A 10,969-nucleotide genomic window follows, 5' to 3' on the forward strand; every position below is an offset into this window, starting at 1 on the left:
AGGGCAACATTTCTGCACAGCTCTCTAAATGAAGCCAAAGGACTTGGAGCACATTTGTTACTTTAATCACACTGGGACATATTGTTTTCAGAATGGCATTTGAAAAGATGTGCTTTTTGACCCACTGGCTCCCTGAGTTGCTTGCTGCAGGGCACGGAGCCTAAGTAGTGATACACAACACGTTTTTTTCGGTCGATGGAGTCAGGCAGCGCTCCCGGCAACAGGCAACAAAGAGAGACAAAAGGGGGAAAATCGATTGCAGTGTTTTCTGCTAACAAAATGTCTCCTGGCAACAAAATGCTCCTTTTGTGATTAAGGCAGCTTTGCCTAGGAAAGTCATTAGACGCCGCTTATCATTGGCATGAACCACAGTGTGGCCCTATGTGTTATCGCTTTAAGTGTCTGCGAATAAGCACTAGCCAAGTTCATCAGTTTTGTCTGTAAGCAGCTTTCTCTCCTATCTTTACTTCTGATTGGCTGAAGCTGCACAGTGGATTCTGTTTGCTTATTAATATAGCCAACAATAAAAAAAGAAGCCTCCAAATAATAACTTAAAACTCAGTATAGGCTCAACTTACTCTGCATATGTGCCTATTGATTGTAGCTTACGTGTAACATCCTGGTATTTCCCCCCCTCCCTCTGATTTTTTTATCCAGGTACGACCTTCCTCAGTACGGCAGCCGCAGGAAGCTGATCTCGCCCTCTGGCCTCTATGATGAATATGGAGAAGTCGTTGTTGACGATGACGGCAGCTACTACTACAGCCCACAGGAGTCTGATGGAGAGGTAAATGCAGGAAAACAGAATGCAAAGGGAAACGCTGGAGAGCAGATTATACAGGCTGGTAACAGAGTCCGTAATATTTTCACGATATTCTCAAAAACAGAGAATAATGAACCTACAGTTACACAGTTAGTTGGTGTAACTGTAGAGAATTGGTTAAAGGAATAGTTCAACACTTTGAGAAATGCTATACACTAGTGTGCTAAAGTGCAGTACTGCAATACTTAGATCTTCTTTGGACATTGGCTGCTTTTTTACTCATGTTCATTCCAGTGTTTGTATCTGATGATTTTCAGAGTAAGAGTTCGTTAACACCGACCTATAAATCATTCGAGCATAAATAATACACCTAACTCAAGGGATGAACTGGTGTAGTGTCCACACAGAACTTAGCAACAAGCTCGTTTTAAATAGCATATTTCGCTTCTTTGTTACTATCAGTCTGTTGCACAATCACATAATTTATTCCCTTTTCTTTGGTTTCCTCTGCCAAAAATGCCCAAATTACCCAGTTTTGTAGGCATAAACTAGTCATTTTGCACCAACAGTGTGATTCCCAAAGAGTTAAAATGTCTCAAGGGAACAGTGCCTGTCAAGAAGCCATTATTATGTAAGAAAATTGGGAGAAAAGCTTGAAGTAAATTTTCCAAGAACTAGATTGAATAGAATAGATAAAATTAGATGATAGAAGAGGGAGCCAGGGAGGAGAGGAGAAAGCTACAACAGCGAGCGTCTACAGTCATCTGTAAAACACCGTGGAGGCTCTGTCATGGTTTGCGGGTGCATTTCAGCTAGTGTTGTTGGGCAGTCGTCCCCAACCCCCGGGCTGGGGACCGTTACGGGTCCGTGAGTCGTTTGGTACCAGGCCATGAAAGTCGAGGCTCGGGTGTGAAATTTATGGTTTTCAGGGGTTTTATTGTTAACTCGGTTTCCCTGGGTCTTTTCCCGCGTTGTAGTTGTGTGTCTTATTTTGAAAGAAATATTTGTGTTACCATAGCAACCAGAGAGCATTAAGGGGGAGATGTGGCGCATTTCAGGAGGACGCTGCTAATAAAGTTACACAATTACGCGGTGAATTTGCGTTTAGTATTATATTTACAATATACCACAGTTTTTCTCTTGGTTATATTTTTTATTTGGGTGTATTTATCCGCCACACCTTAAAAGCCGGTCCGTGAAAATATTGTCTGACATTAAACCGGTCCAAGGCGCAAAAAACGGCTGGGGACCGCTGGTGTTGGAGATCTTGTCAAAACAGAAAGTCAGAAAAGTCAGATTTAGATCCACTATTGAAATACCATTTGGAAGGATTTCTGATCGGCAGTAACTTCAATTTTCTGTAGTGCAGACAGTGCAATAAATGTCATGGACTGGCCTCCCTAGAGCCTGGACCCTAACATTACAGAATCTGTGTGGGATCATCGTGACAGAGAACAGAACAAAGGGCAGCCAACATCCAAAGAAGAGCTTTGAAATATCCTCAACACAGCCTGGAGAACTATTCCTGAAGAAATAAGTTATAATAAAGCTTGCCTAAGAGAGTTCAGGCTGAAGAATAAAGGTGTTCATACCACATAATGACTCTTAAGATCATTAGTATTCCTGCATATGTTTGCACATGCAATAAATCAGCGCATCAGAAATGAAGGGTGGCTCAAGATTTACAGTGACTGAAAGCAGAAAGATTGAAACGGGAGGAATTAGCTAGAAAGACAAACACTGTACAGCATTATCCTAAAAAGAAACCCTAATTCAGGCTCTTCTCATCTCAGATGGCAATGTGTGTTTGGCCCATATTTGCAAGCGCTAAAAGTAACGCAGATTAGGCCTGTATGTGGATGCTATTTGGGATCTGTCTGTTAATCCTAAATGTTCAGCTATCCTTTTAAGGTTGCAGTACATCCTTTTTTATTTTTGTTACAATGTACTACATAATGGAATGTGACTATTCATATTGAAAGCATGCTGTAAAGTTAATATGTAGTGGTTGCTCTTTATGGTCAAATGTTAGTGTTATCTAACTTGTTTTTGGACTAATGTCATCATTGCACCAGGTGAGGAGAAAAGTTCAAGGAGACAAATTAGCTCCACACCCTTCCCACCTTCAGGCTCAAACTATTCCAGCCCTGAGAAAGACCCACGGACACGTGAGAACTGAGGATGACAAAAAACAAGAAGGCAGTACAACTGCTAACACTAAACCTAAGAGCTCGAGCGTGGCTACCAGGTTGCAGGCTTTGATGCGAGTGAGTACGGCGCTGTCCTCTGCAGGGAAAAAGTCTGGACAGCCTCCTGCCATTCACCCTCCGTGGAACAAAGCCAGAATTGGACCGATAGAGGAGGGAGGCCGAGGAAGAGAAAAAGTGGAGGGAAAAGCGGGAGGAGTGAGAATTGGGTTTGAGAATGGGGGAGCAGGGAAGAGGGAAAATAAAAGGGTAGGCAGAGATGAAGCAGTAGAAATAAGGAGGGAGAGGGGAGGAAGAGAAGAAGTAGAAACATGGGGGAGAAACAACAGAGGTGGCGGCTCAAACAATGCAGTTGGAGGAGGAGGAGGCATCAGGCCAGAGCACAGGGGACGGCTCCCTGGACTGTTGTCCTCTGGCCAGTCTTTCAGCCGGGATGGCAGCATGGTCATAGATGGGAGTTATTTCCAGATGTCCACTGAAGCAAGCAAACCCCCAGCAATGGAACAAAAGCTGAGCGGGGCCCTCAGTCTTATCTCCCTAGCCAGAAGGCTCCAGGGACCAGCCAGGGTGGGAGGTGGACAGTGGAGCAATGGCGAAAGCTGGGACACAGGGAAGATGGATGGCTCCATGGGAGATATGAGCGTTTCTGCTTTAGTGTCTAAGGGAGCCACAGGAGAGGAGGGGAGGAGGTGGGAGTTCGGAGAGCCGAACAGCTCCATTGAGGGATGGTGGAGAAAAGAACAAAGATTTCGCGGCGGTGTTCAAAGTGATTCGGAAACAGGAAGTGGCAGCAAAGAGTCTCTGTCGGAATTCAGTTTCTCAGACGCAAGCAGCCACACGTTACGTGTCCCGGCAGAAACAGACGAGGCCGAGTATGACACAGAAACAGAAAAAACTGAGTCCGACTCAGGAAACGCAAAGGAAGAGGAAAGCCAAGATGAGCTGGGAGAGTGGTCTGAGTCTGAGACGGAAGATGAGAGGAAAAAAATGAGTAGAAAACCGGCAAAAAGACACGTTAGTGATAGTTCTGTGAGCAGCAACAGCAGGAGTCATAAAAGCAGAAGCAGTAGAGGGAGCTTTAGAAGGGAACGCAGCAGCAGACGGCGAGACCGGAGCGGCAAAGAGACTGATAGAAAGAGCAGCAGGGACTCGGAAAGTTCTAGACATTCGCGTTCAACCGTTTCTAGTTCCAGGCCCAAAACTTCCAGACGGCCTTCACGTGAAGCAACAGAGCCAGAGAGTGAAGAAGAGAGCGAGGAATCTGAAGAAGAAGAGGTAAAAAGTGCTGGATTGGGAAAGCCGTCAACGAGCAGGCAAGCTTCCAGTCACACCCAGTCAGACATCAGCTCAGGCCCGACGGACAGCTCGGACGACTTGTCACCAATCATGGAGGACAGCGAAGAGGATGAGGAGGAGGAGAAAAGCAGCGACCACGATGGGGAAGAAGGCGAAGATCCCAAAGATGAAGAAGAGGGGGATTTGGGAGTCAGCTGAGCCGAGATTAAATTCTTTGCCACTCAGTAAGGTCTGGGGTGAAAATGCTTGGATTGAGAGTGAAGTCATTACCTGAGTGGAATTTATAACTTTAATCTCTCTCTTTTTTGTGTTTTCTTGTTTGGCGTGATTTACATCCACTGTAATTTAAAGTGTCGGCGTGTCCTCTGCTGCCCTCTCTGACTGTCTCTCTTCTTCTTTTTTTCTTTCTTTCTTTGGCTTGTAACTTTAATCCCCCTTTTTTCCCCAGTTAGCCTTTCTCTCGTCTTCGTGAAGTGCTTTTCTGCTTTACATCTACAGTTTTTTTTCCCCCCTGAGCCGACTTGTCTCGTTTTCCGATTGTGAAAGCTCCCACTTCGAGCTGATTGTTTCTCTTATGCTGCTACGGCTCAGAGATTATTTACTGACCTCTCTTTGTTGCACTTAAGGTTTACTCAAGCTTTTTTTCATTAGTCATTTCTCTTTCTTTGCTCATTCTTCTGCTAGCAGTCAGCTCTTCCAGCAGCGTTTACCAGCAGGAAGAAAAGATGCTTTCTTTGTTATGGAGAACATGTACTTTCTTCTATACAATGAAGGTTCTTTAAATCTTTAAGGGTTACATGGTGTGTATGTGTGTGTGAACATGTAGCAGTGTTGACCCTGACCTACTATATTATACTTAAATAATTTAGTTTTGTGTTCTAAAAGATTACATCCAAGACCAACATGTGCTATATTTCCAAAATCATTTCCCCATTTCAGTTTTTTTCATTTAAAAAAACACAAAAAACCTCATCATTAGATGATCCAAAGGCCGGTTTGTTGAGTCACACTGCTGACATGTCTTTGTATTTGCAGTGAGTCAAAGTGTTTTTTTTTATTGTTGCTCATTTTCTCACTTTAAAATGAAAAAACGTTTATTTTAACAGCAATTAAATCAAAATCTTTACAAATGACATGGAAATGTTGGGTCTTCTGACCAGAGAAGGTTTGGCATGTCTTCAGTCTGGTGTGTAGATAGCCTTATTTCCATATAAATACATATATCAACTGAAATACAACCCCAGTTCCATAAATGTTGGACTGTTGTGTGAAGAATTTAAAGTTGATGGCAGCAACAGTCCCAACTTTAACCCCTTTTTTTAGTCAGAGGAGAGCAGTTTCTGGACATTTCTTGTCTGGTAAGTGAAGCTAGCTCCCCAACAGTCCAGGGTCTTATTTGTCATAGTTTTCCTTTATGTGCCAAATGTTTCCCGGTTGGGGAAAACTCTGGATTGCAGGGAGGCAAGTTCAGCACCTCAACTCTTACAAACCCATATTCTTGTAATAGATGCACTATGTGGTTTAGCATTGTCTTGCTGAAATATGTAAGGCCTTCCCTTAAAAAACAACACCATCTCAGACTTTCGTTCCTATTGTCACCTAGTGTGTGTTCATGGGTTATTGTGATTGTTTATTTCTGATATTTTGAGTCTTTACTAGTGCTGTCAGCGTTAATCTCATTAAAACCACGTTAACGCCATAACCGCATTAACGTGGCAAATCTCCGTTGGCGAGTTAACGCAGATCGCCCCGTGCATGGGGCTGCTCGGCGCTAATGCGATAACAAGCTAACCACGCTAACGCATTGACGCAAGGATGCAGGTTTTTGAACTGAGCACTGATATCAAACCAGATGGTGATAGTCCTCTTTAGTCCCAATGATGTGGCCATCCAGTCCCACTTAATCTAATCAGTTACAAGATTTTCATCTAGCTGTTCCTTTTTTGAATCACTTACATTTCCAGGCTTTTGTTGCTGTCGTTCCAACTTTTTTGAGTTGCTCCCATCAAATTCAAAGCGAGCTAATTTATGTCTCAGTTTAAACAGTTTTTTGTTTTTTTTAATTCCATTTATTTTCTGTGTTCTATTATGAATAAAACATGGGTTTATGAGATTTGGATATCACTGCATTCTGTTTTGATTTACATTTTATACAGTGTAACAACTTTTTTGGAATCAGGGTTGTGGAATTCGTCCTTTGGCCATTTCCGACTATGAGAGAACTCTGAATGCAATGTAACCTAAACATAAATGCTATCAATGTTCACAGTTAGTCAAATCATTTATTATTAGTTATAGATTTTACCCAGCATTTTTTAGGATGTCTTCCTAAAAGACTGTATTAACCCAGAAAGCCACTGTGCTGATATTGTAACACATCGTCTTCCTAGCCCATCACACAATGCTGTTCTGTCAGATACCGCTTCTGTCACAGAGAAACACACAAGGTGTCCTTTGGTGTAGCTGCCTTGATGCACTGGCAGCGGTAGCACTGGATGCTGAGAGATAACTGTCCTCTTTTAAAAAGCAACGCATAAATAAATCACAGTGTCTCTGTCAGCCAGCGGGCCATGTCCTGTTTGGAAGCTTTGTACTTTGCACTTTTTGTTTTGCTTGATTTTCACTCGCCGAATAGTTCTTGCTGTTGCTTTTACCTCCTGCTTATTTTTCAGACATTGTAAACTATTCAAGTTAAAACAAGGCCGTCCTTTACAAGCGCCCATACTGTACATAATGAGTTGGGAGTGGGACCTCTCTCGGTTTTGCCCCAGTATTGCCACCGAATGCATCACAGCAGGGATGCCATTGGATACCTTGTGCTTCTCTACAAGACACCAGCAGCTTTGACACCTTGGGAATGAGACCCAGGTGGTTGTTACAACTTGTAGTAACACCTCTGTTAGTTGTGGGAATAACTGTTTGTTAAATGGATGCTAATATCATCACCGGTAAGTCTCTGATGCTCGCAAAGGAAGCTGTTTAATGTCGTGAAAGGCTTTAATCCTAGTTTGTACGCCTAAATCAAACCAAACCTTGGAAATGAAGCTTAAAATCATAAATCAAGAATACTTATGTGGGTCAAACATAGTCAGTCTTTATTTTTGAAAAAGATTAGATCATGGAGATACGCCATCACCCTGTCAACTTTTTACACATCCTTGCAAAGCTGCTGGTGCAACTAAAAGTACTTATTTCCCAAGGGTTTGCTACAGCAGATGGGTAAACAGACTTGATTTGGTACAGTTCTTCCTGAGAAAGCCTTCCTATTTATCCAGGCTTGGGGACTGGCAGAGGAAGTACACTAGCTTTTGACACCCCCTGAGGCTGGGTTTGTATCTCCTCCTGATCTCAAACCAGAGACTTTTTGCATGTAAGGCAAATGTGTTCAATGTCGACACCACAGAGGCACTCGCTGCTAGTGAGAGAAGGAAGAAGGAGTGCATTATTCTCCAAAATGCCTTTAATTTCAGTTTTAAACTTTCGATGGCCTTTTGTGAGTAGATGTGTGAACTGTGTGAAGTTCCCCAGTGCACACCACAATACATCATCAGGGTAACTACTCAGTACAGTTCACCGAAGGAGTTTTGAGGCATTATCGAAAAAGCACTTTGAGGCAGACAGCAGATGTTCACTTTTTGTGCTTTGTATCATCACTTTTACGATTCATTTCTCTTGCCTCAATGAAACTCCCAAGGTCAGCAGTTTAAAGTCACATTATTGATGTGTTTCTCTCAGCAGGGCAGCAGAAAACGTCGGGTCAAGTTGGTGTTTGACCGAGAGTACGAGACCAGCTCCACGGGTGAGGAAAGCGCGCCAGAAACCCAACGTGGGCGCTTGTCCTCCACCCACAACAGCCAAGTCAACGTTAACGGGAGCATCTACGTGGCCCAGAATGGCTCCATCATCCGCACCCGACGCTCAGTAAACACCACAGGGCCCACGCAAACCACTACTACGAACAACAACCTCAAACTCCCCTCTCCTATCTTCAGCTCAAGGCTGGCAAAGCACTTTAAAAAACTAGACAAAATGGCTGCCACACTGGAAGAAAGAGTTCCCCTGAACAGCTTCAGAACGACGCTGGACGGCGGGTGCAACACACTCCGCACTTTCCAGAGCTCGGGAACGGTTGCCACCACGACAACCACGTCCTCTTTCTCCAATCCTGACAGCAAAACGCTGAATGTGTTCAACACGCGACAATCCAGCGTTTCTTCAGGGTCAACCAGCACCAGCAACGCAGGCCCTGAAAGCGTGGCGTCGAAATCGAACCTGCTCAAAGTGGCACAGGAAGGCACGGAGCAGTCCCAGAGCACAGCGGAGAGAAACGAGTCGGAAGAAGGCGAGAGAGAGTCCAAGGTAGACGGCAGTAACGACGACACGGACGGACTCGTCATCAGAGAGCCGCTGGAGTGCCCGAGTGACAGAACGCAGTCGGACGAGGAGGAGTTATGGATGGGGCCGTGGAACAGCCTTCACATACCCATGACCAAACTCTGACTGAACGCTACGCCACTGTGCTCGTCCCATATTGCCAAGATCACTGAAACATTGAGACATGATTTCTGTTCATTAGTTGTGGAACTAACAGGGATGCTCCAGGTCAATTGGAAGAAATCTAATTACATGATTTGCTAGTCTGTTGTCTGTGATGGAAGATTCCTCACATATCAGCCAGTAGAACTTTATTTTATTTACATTCAGAGAAGTGACGGAACTATATTTGAAGCAAAAACAGAACAAATTCATTGGCGTTTAATTGGTTATTTGGATTACTTATTAAATGTCACTTTTTTGTACCTTCTCCACTGAAACTGACCTGATTTCAGAGCTGCAACACCTTTAGAAAACTGGACCTAAACTGAGAGGACTTATATTTCTACTTTGATAGCAGAGGCAAAGGTGCGTGAACTTTTTAATGGCCCTTTAAGCGACTGGTGTCTGTATGGAACTGAGTGACTCATTCAGTATTACGACTACTGACGCAACTCATCTTGAATTTGCCTGACATGTTTCATTAACACATGAAGTCGTGTATTGTTCACACTTGCCTTTTTATCCTTGTAAAGTTGCTTAGCAGACTTTACCCAAATAAAATTCCAGCCATTGAAATGTGGTTTCGCTAACTTGATGATATGCTGCTAAACCCCAAGCTGTAACCTTGAAGGCTGGAAAAACAGGAGCCAAGGTTCAACTTCAACACCCTCCTTTTTAAATTGGTTAGTTTCCTGTCACGGACACGGCTTTTTAGCGTAGTCCACAAATTTTCAATAGAGTTGAGTTTTTGGGAAGGCTATTTCAGCAGATTAATGTTAGCCTGCTTTTTTCATTCCAAAATTAGTTAAGTGTGTTTGGTATCATGGTCCTGTTGGAACAAGATTTAACTATCTAGCTGCTGATTTTTGGTGAAGTGAAGACTTTGGAGGGACTACACCTCCTTCATTGTTCCATACACCTTCTGCAGTGTACCAGTAGGACGGGCAGCAACACACCGTTGGTCCAGTGTGCTCAGGTTTGAAAACCTTTGACATATATTTGTTTCCTTGGAGCCATTCAAGGAGCAGACTTGATGAAACAGGTTTCAGATCCTCAAGATTTTCATATTAAGATATGGAATTTAATTGTATTGAAGGCCAAATAAAAATCAACAATACTTTTGACAATTAGGTTCAATAAGCTCACAGTGGCGTTGTCTACTCTTCTCTTTGGTCTCTAAGCAAACTGCATAGGGATTAAAGCACATACTCTGTTTTCCTTAAAAGCTCCGTCTTAACAAATTTTACAAGGATTTTCATCACCGCTGTTGTACGGGCAACCGGCCTGGAAGCATTTAGGGTTTTTGGATAACCGAAATTCGGAACAGTCACTAAAACAGCATCTTTCAATAAATTAGGTAGAAGCTGTGCATGTAAAGTCAAAACCTCTGCTTTTTGCCAACAGGCACTTCAGCCTAGCTTCACCCCCTGTAGAGTGATATGTTAAATTCCCAATTTGAGATATGAAAATTACCGCCTTGTCTTGTAGTGAATACCTGTTACCTGATGTTATGGGGTTGGTGCTTTTTGGAATGTTTTTATTGGAACTTCTAAAAAACAATACATCCCACTGTGTGGTACAGCTTATTCGATACGTTCTAGCATTTTATTAGCCGAAGAGCTAATGCTTTGGTTGGCAGCATTGGGTCTGTATACAGACTATGAGCATTTGGATTTGGAAACCAGACTCAAATATTTCAAAGAAGTGCAGTTTGTTGCTGCAGTTGTTTTAATTTTTGACTTGAAAGCAAGTGAAAAGGACATTGTGGTGATTAGTAACCGTTGGTTAGGTCTTAAGAGCAGCAGTTCCCATTTGAAGATGCACCTACAAGCTAAGCACAGCATCTCCACAACATAAAGAAAGCAGGAGAATCAAGCCAAATGAAACTGCTAGAGTTAATTTTAAGCTTGGCTAAAGCTGTCACACCGAGGGACAGTTAACGAGGTGGTGGTGGAGATTTGGGGTTCAGGGGTAGATGCAAACTCACAGCAACGTTATAGTGAGGAAAGATGATTATACGGCAACTATAACATACTTTAAAGAGTTTTTAATGATTTTATTTAAAATGACCCCTTGAAAAAAGGACTTAAAATAAGAGTTAATTTTATTCTTGCTTAAACAAGATCAATATCACTTAAACACCTGTCTAATAAATATGAAAAAAGAC

At 42.9% G+C, this 10,969-nt stretch overlaps 1 protein-coding gene across 1 annotated transcript in view; it reads left to right on the plus strand.

The window, feature by feature from the left end:
* The window catches only part of LOC147323344 (protocadherin-15-like), a 233,088-nt gene extending 225,111 nt beyond the window's left edge, over window positions 1-7,977 (plus strand). The window contains exons 38-39 of the mRNA XM_086303646.1: window positions 658-787; window positions 2,839-7,977. Of these exons, the coding sequence (XP_086159772.1) occupies window positions 658-787; window positions 2,839-4,464 (1,756 nt within the window). The 3' untranslated portion in view covers window positions 4,465-7,977. The remainder of the gene's footprint in view (window positions 1-657; window positions 788-2,838) is intronic.
* Window positions 7,978-10,969: the final 2,992 nt, after the last annotated feature.

This window comes from Aulonocara sp. 'chitande type north' Nkhata Bay, linkage group LG8 (assembly GCF_057382095.1).
Source record: "Aulonocara sp. 'chitande type north' Nkhata Bay isolate Kocher_YH1m ecotype deep benthic linkage group LG8, A_spYH_male_GT1.1, whole genome shotgun sequence".
Taxonomy (NCBI): Eukaryota; Metazoa; Chordata; class Actinopteri; order Cichliformes; family Cichlidae; genus Aulonocara; species Aulonocara sp. 'chitande type north' Nkhata Bay.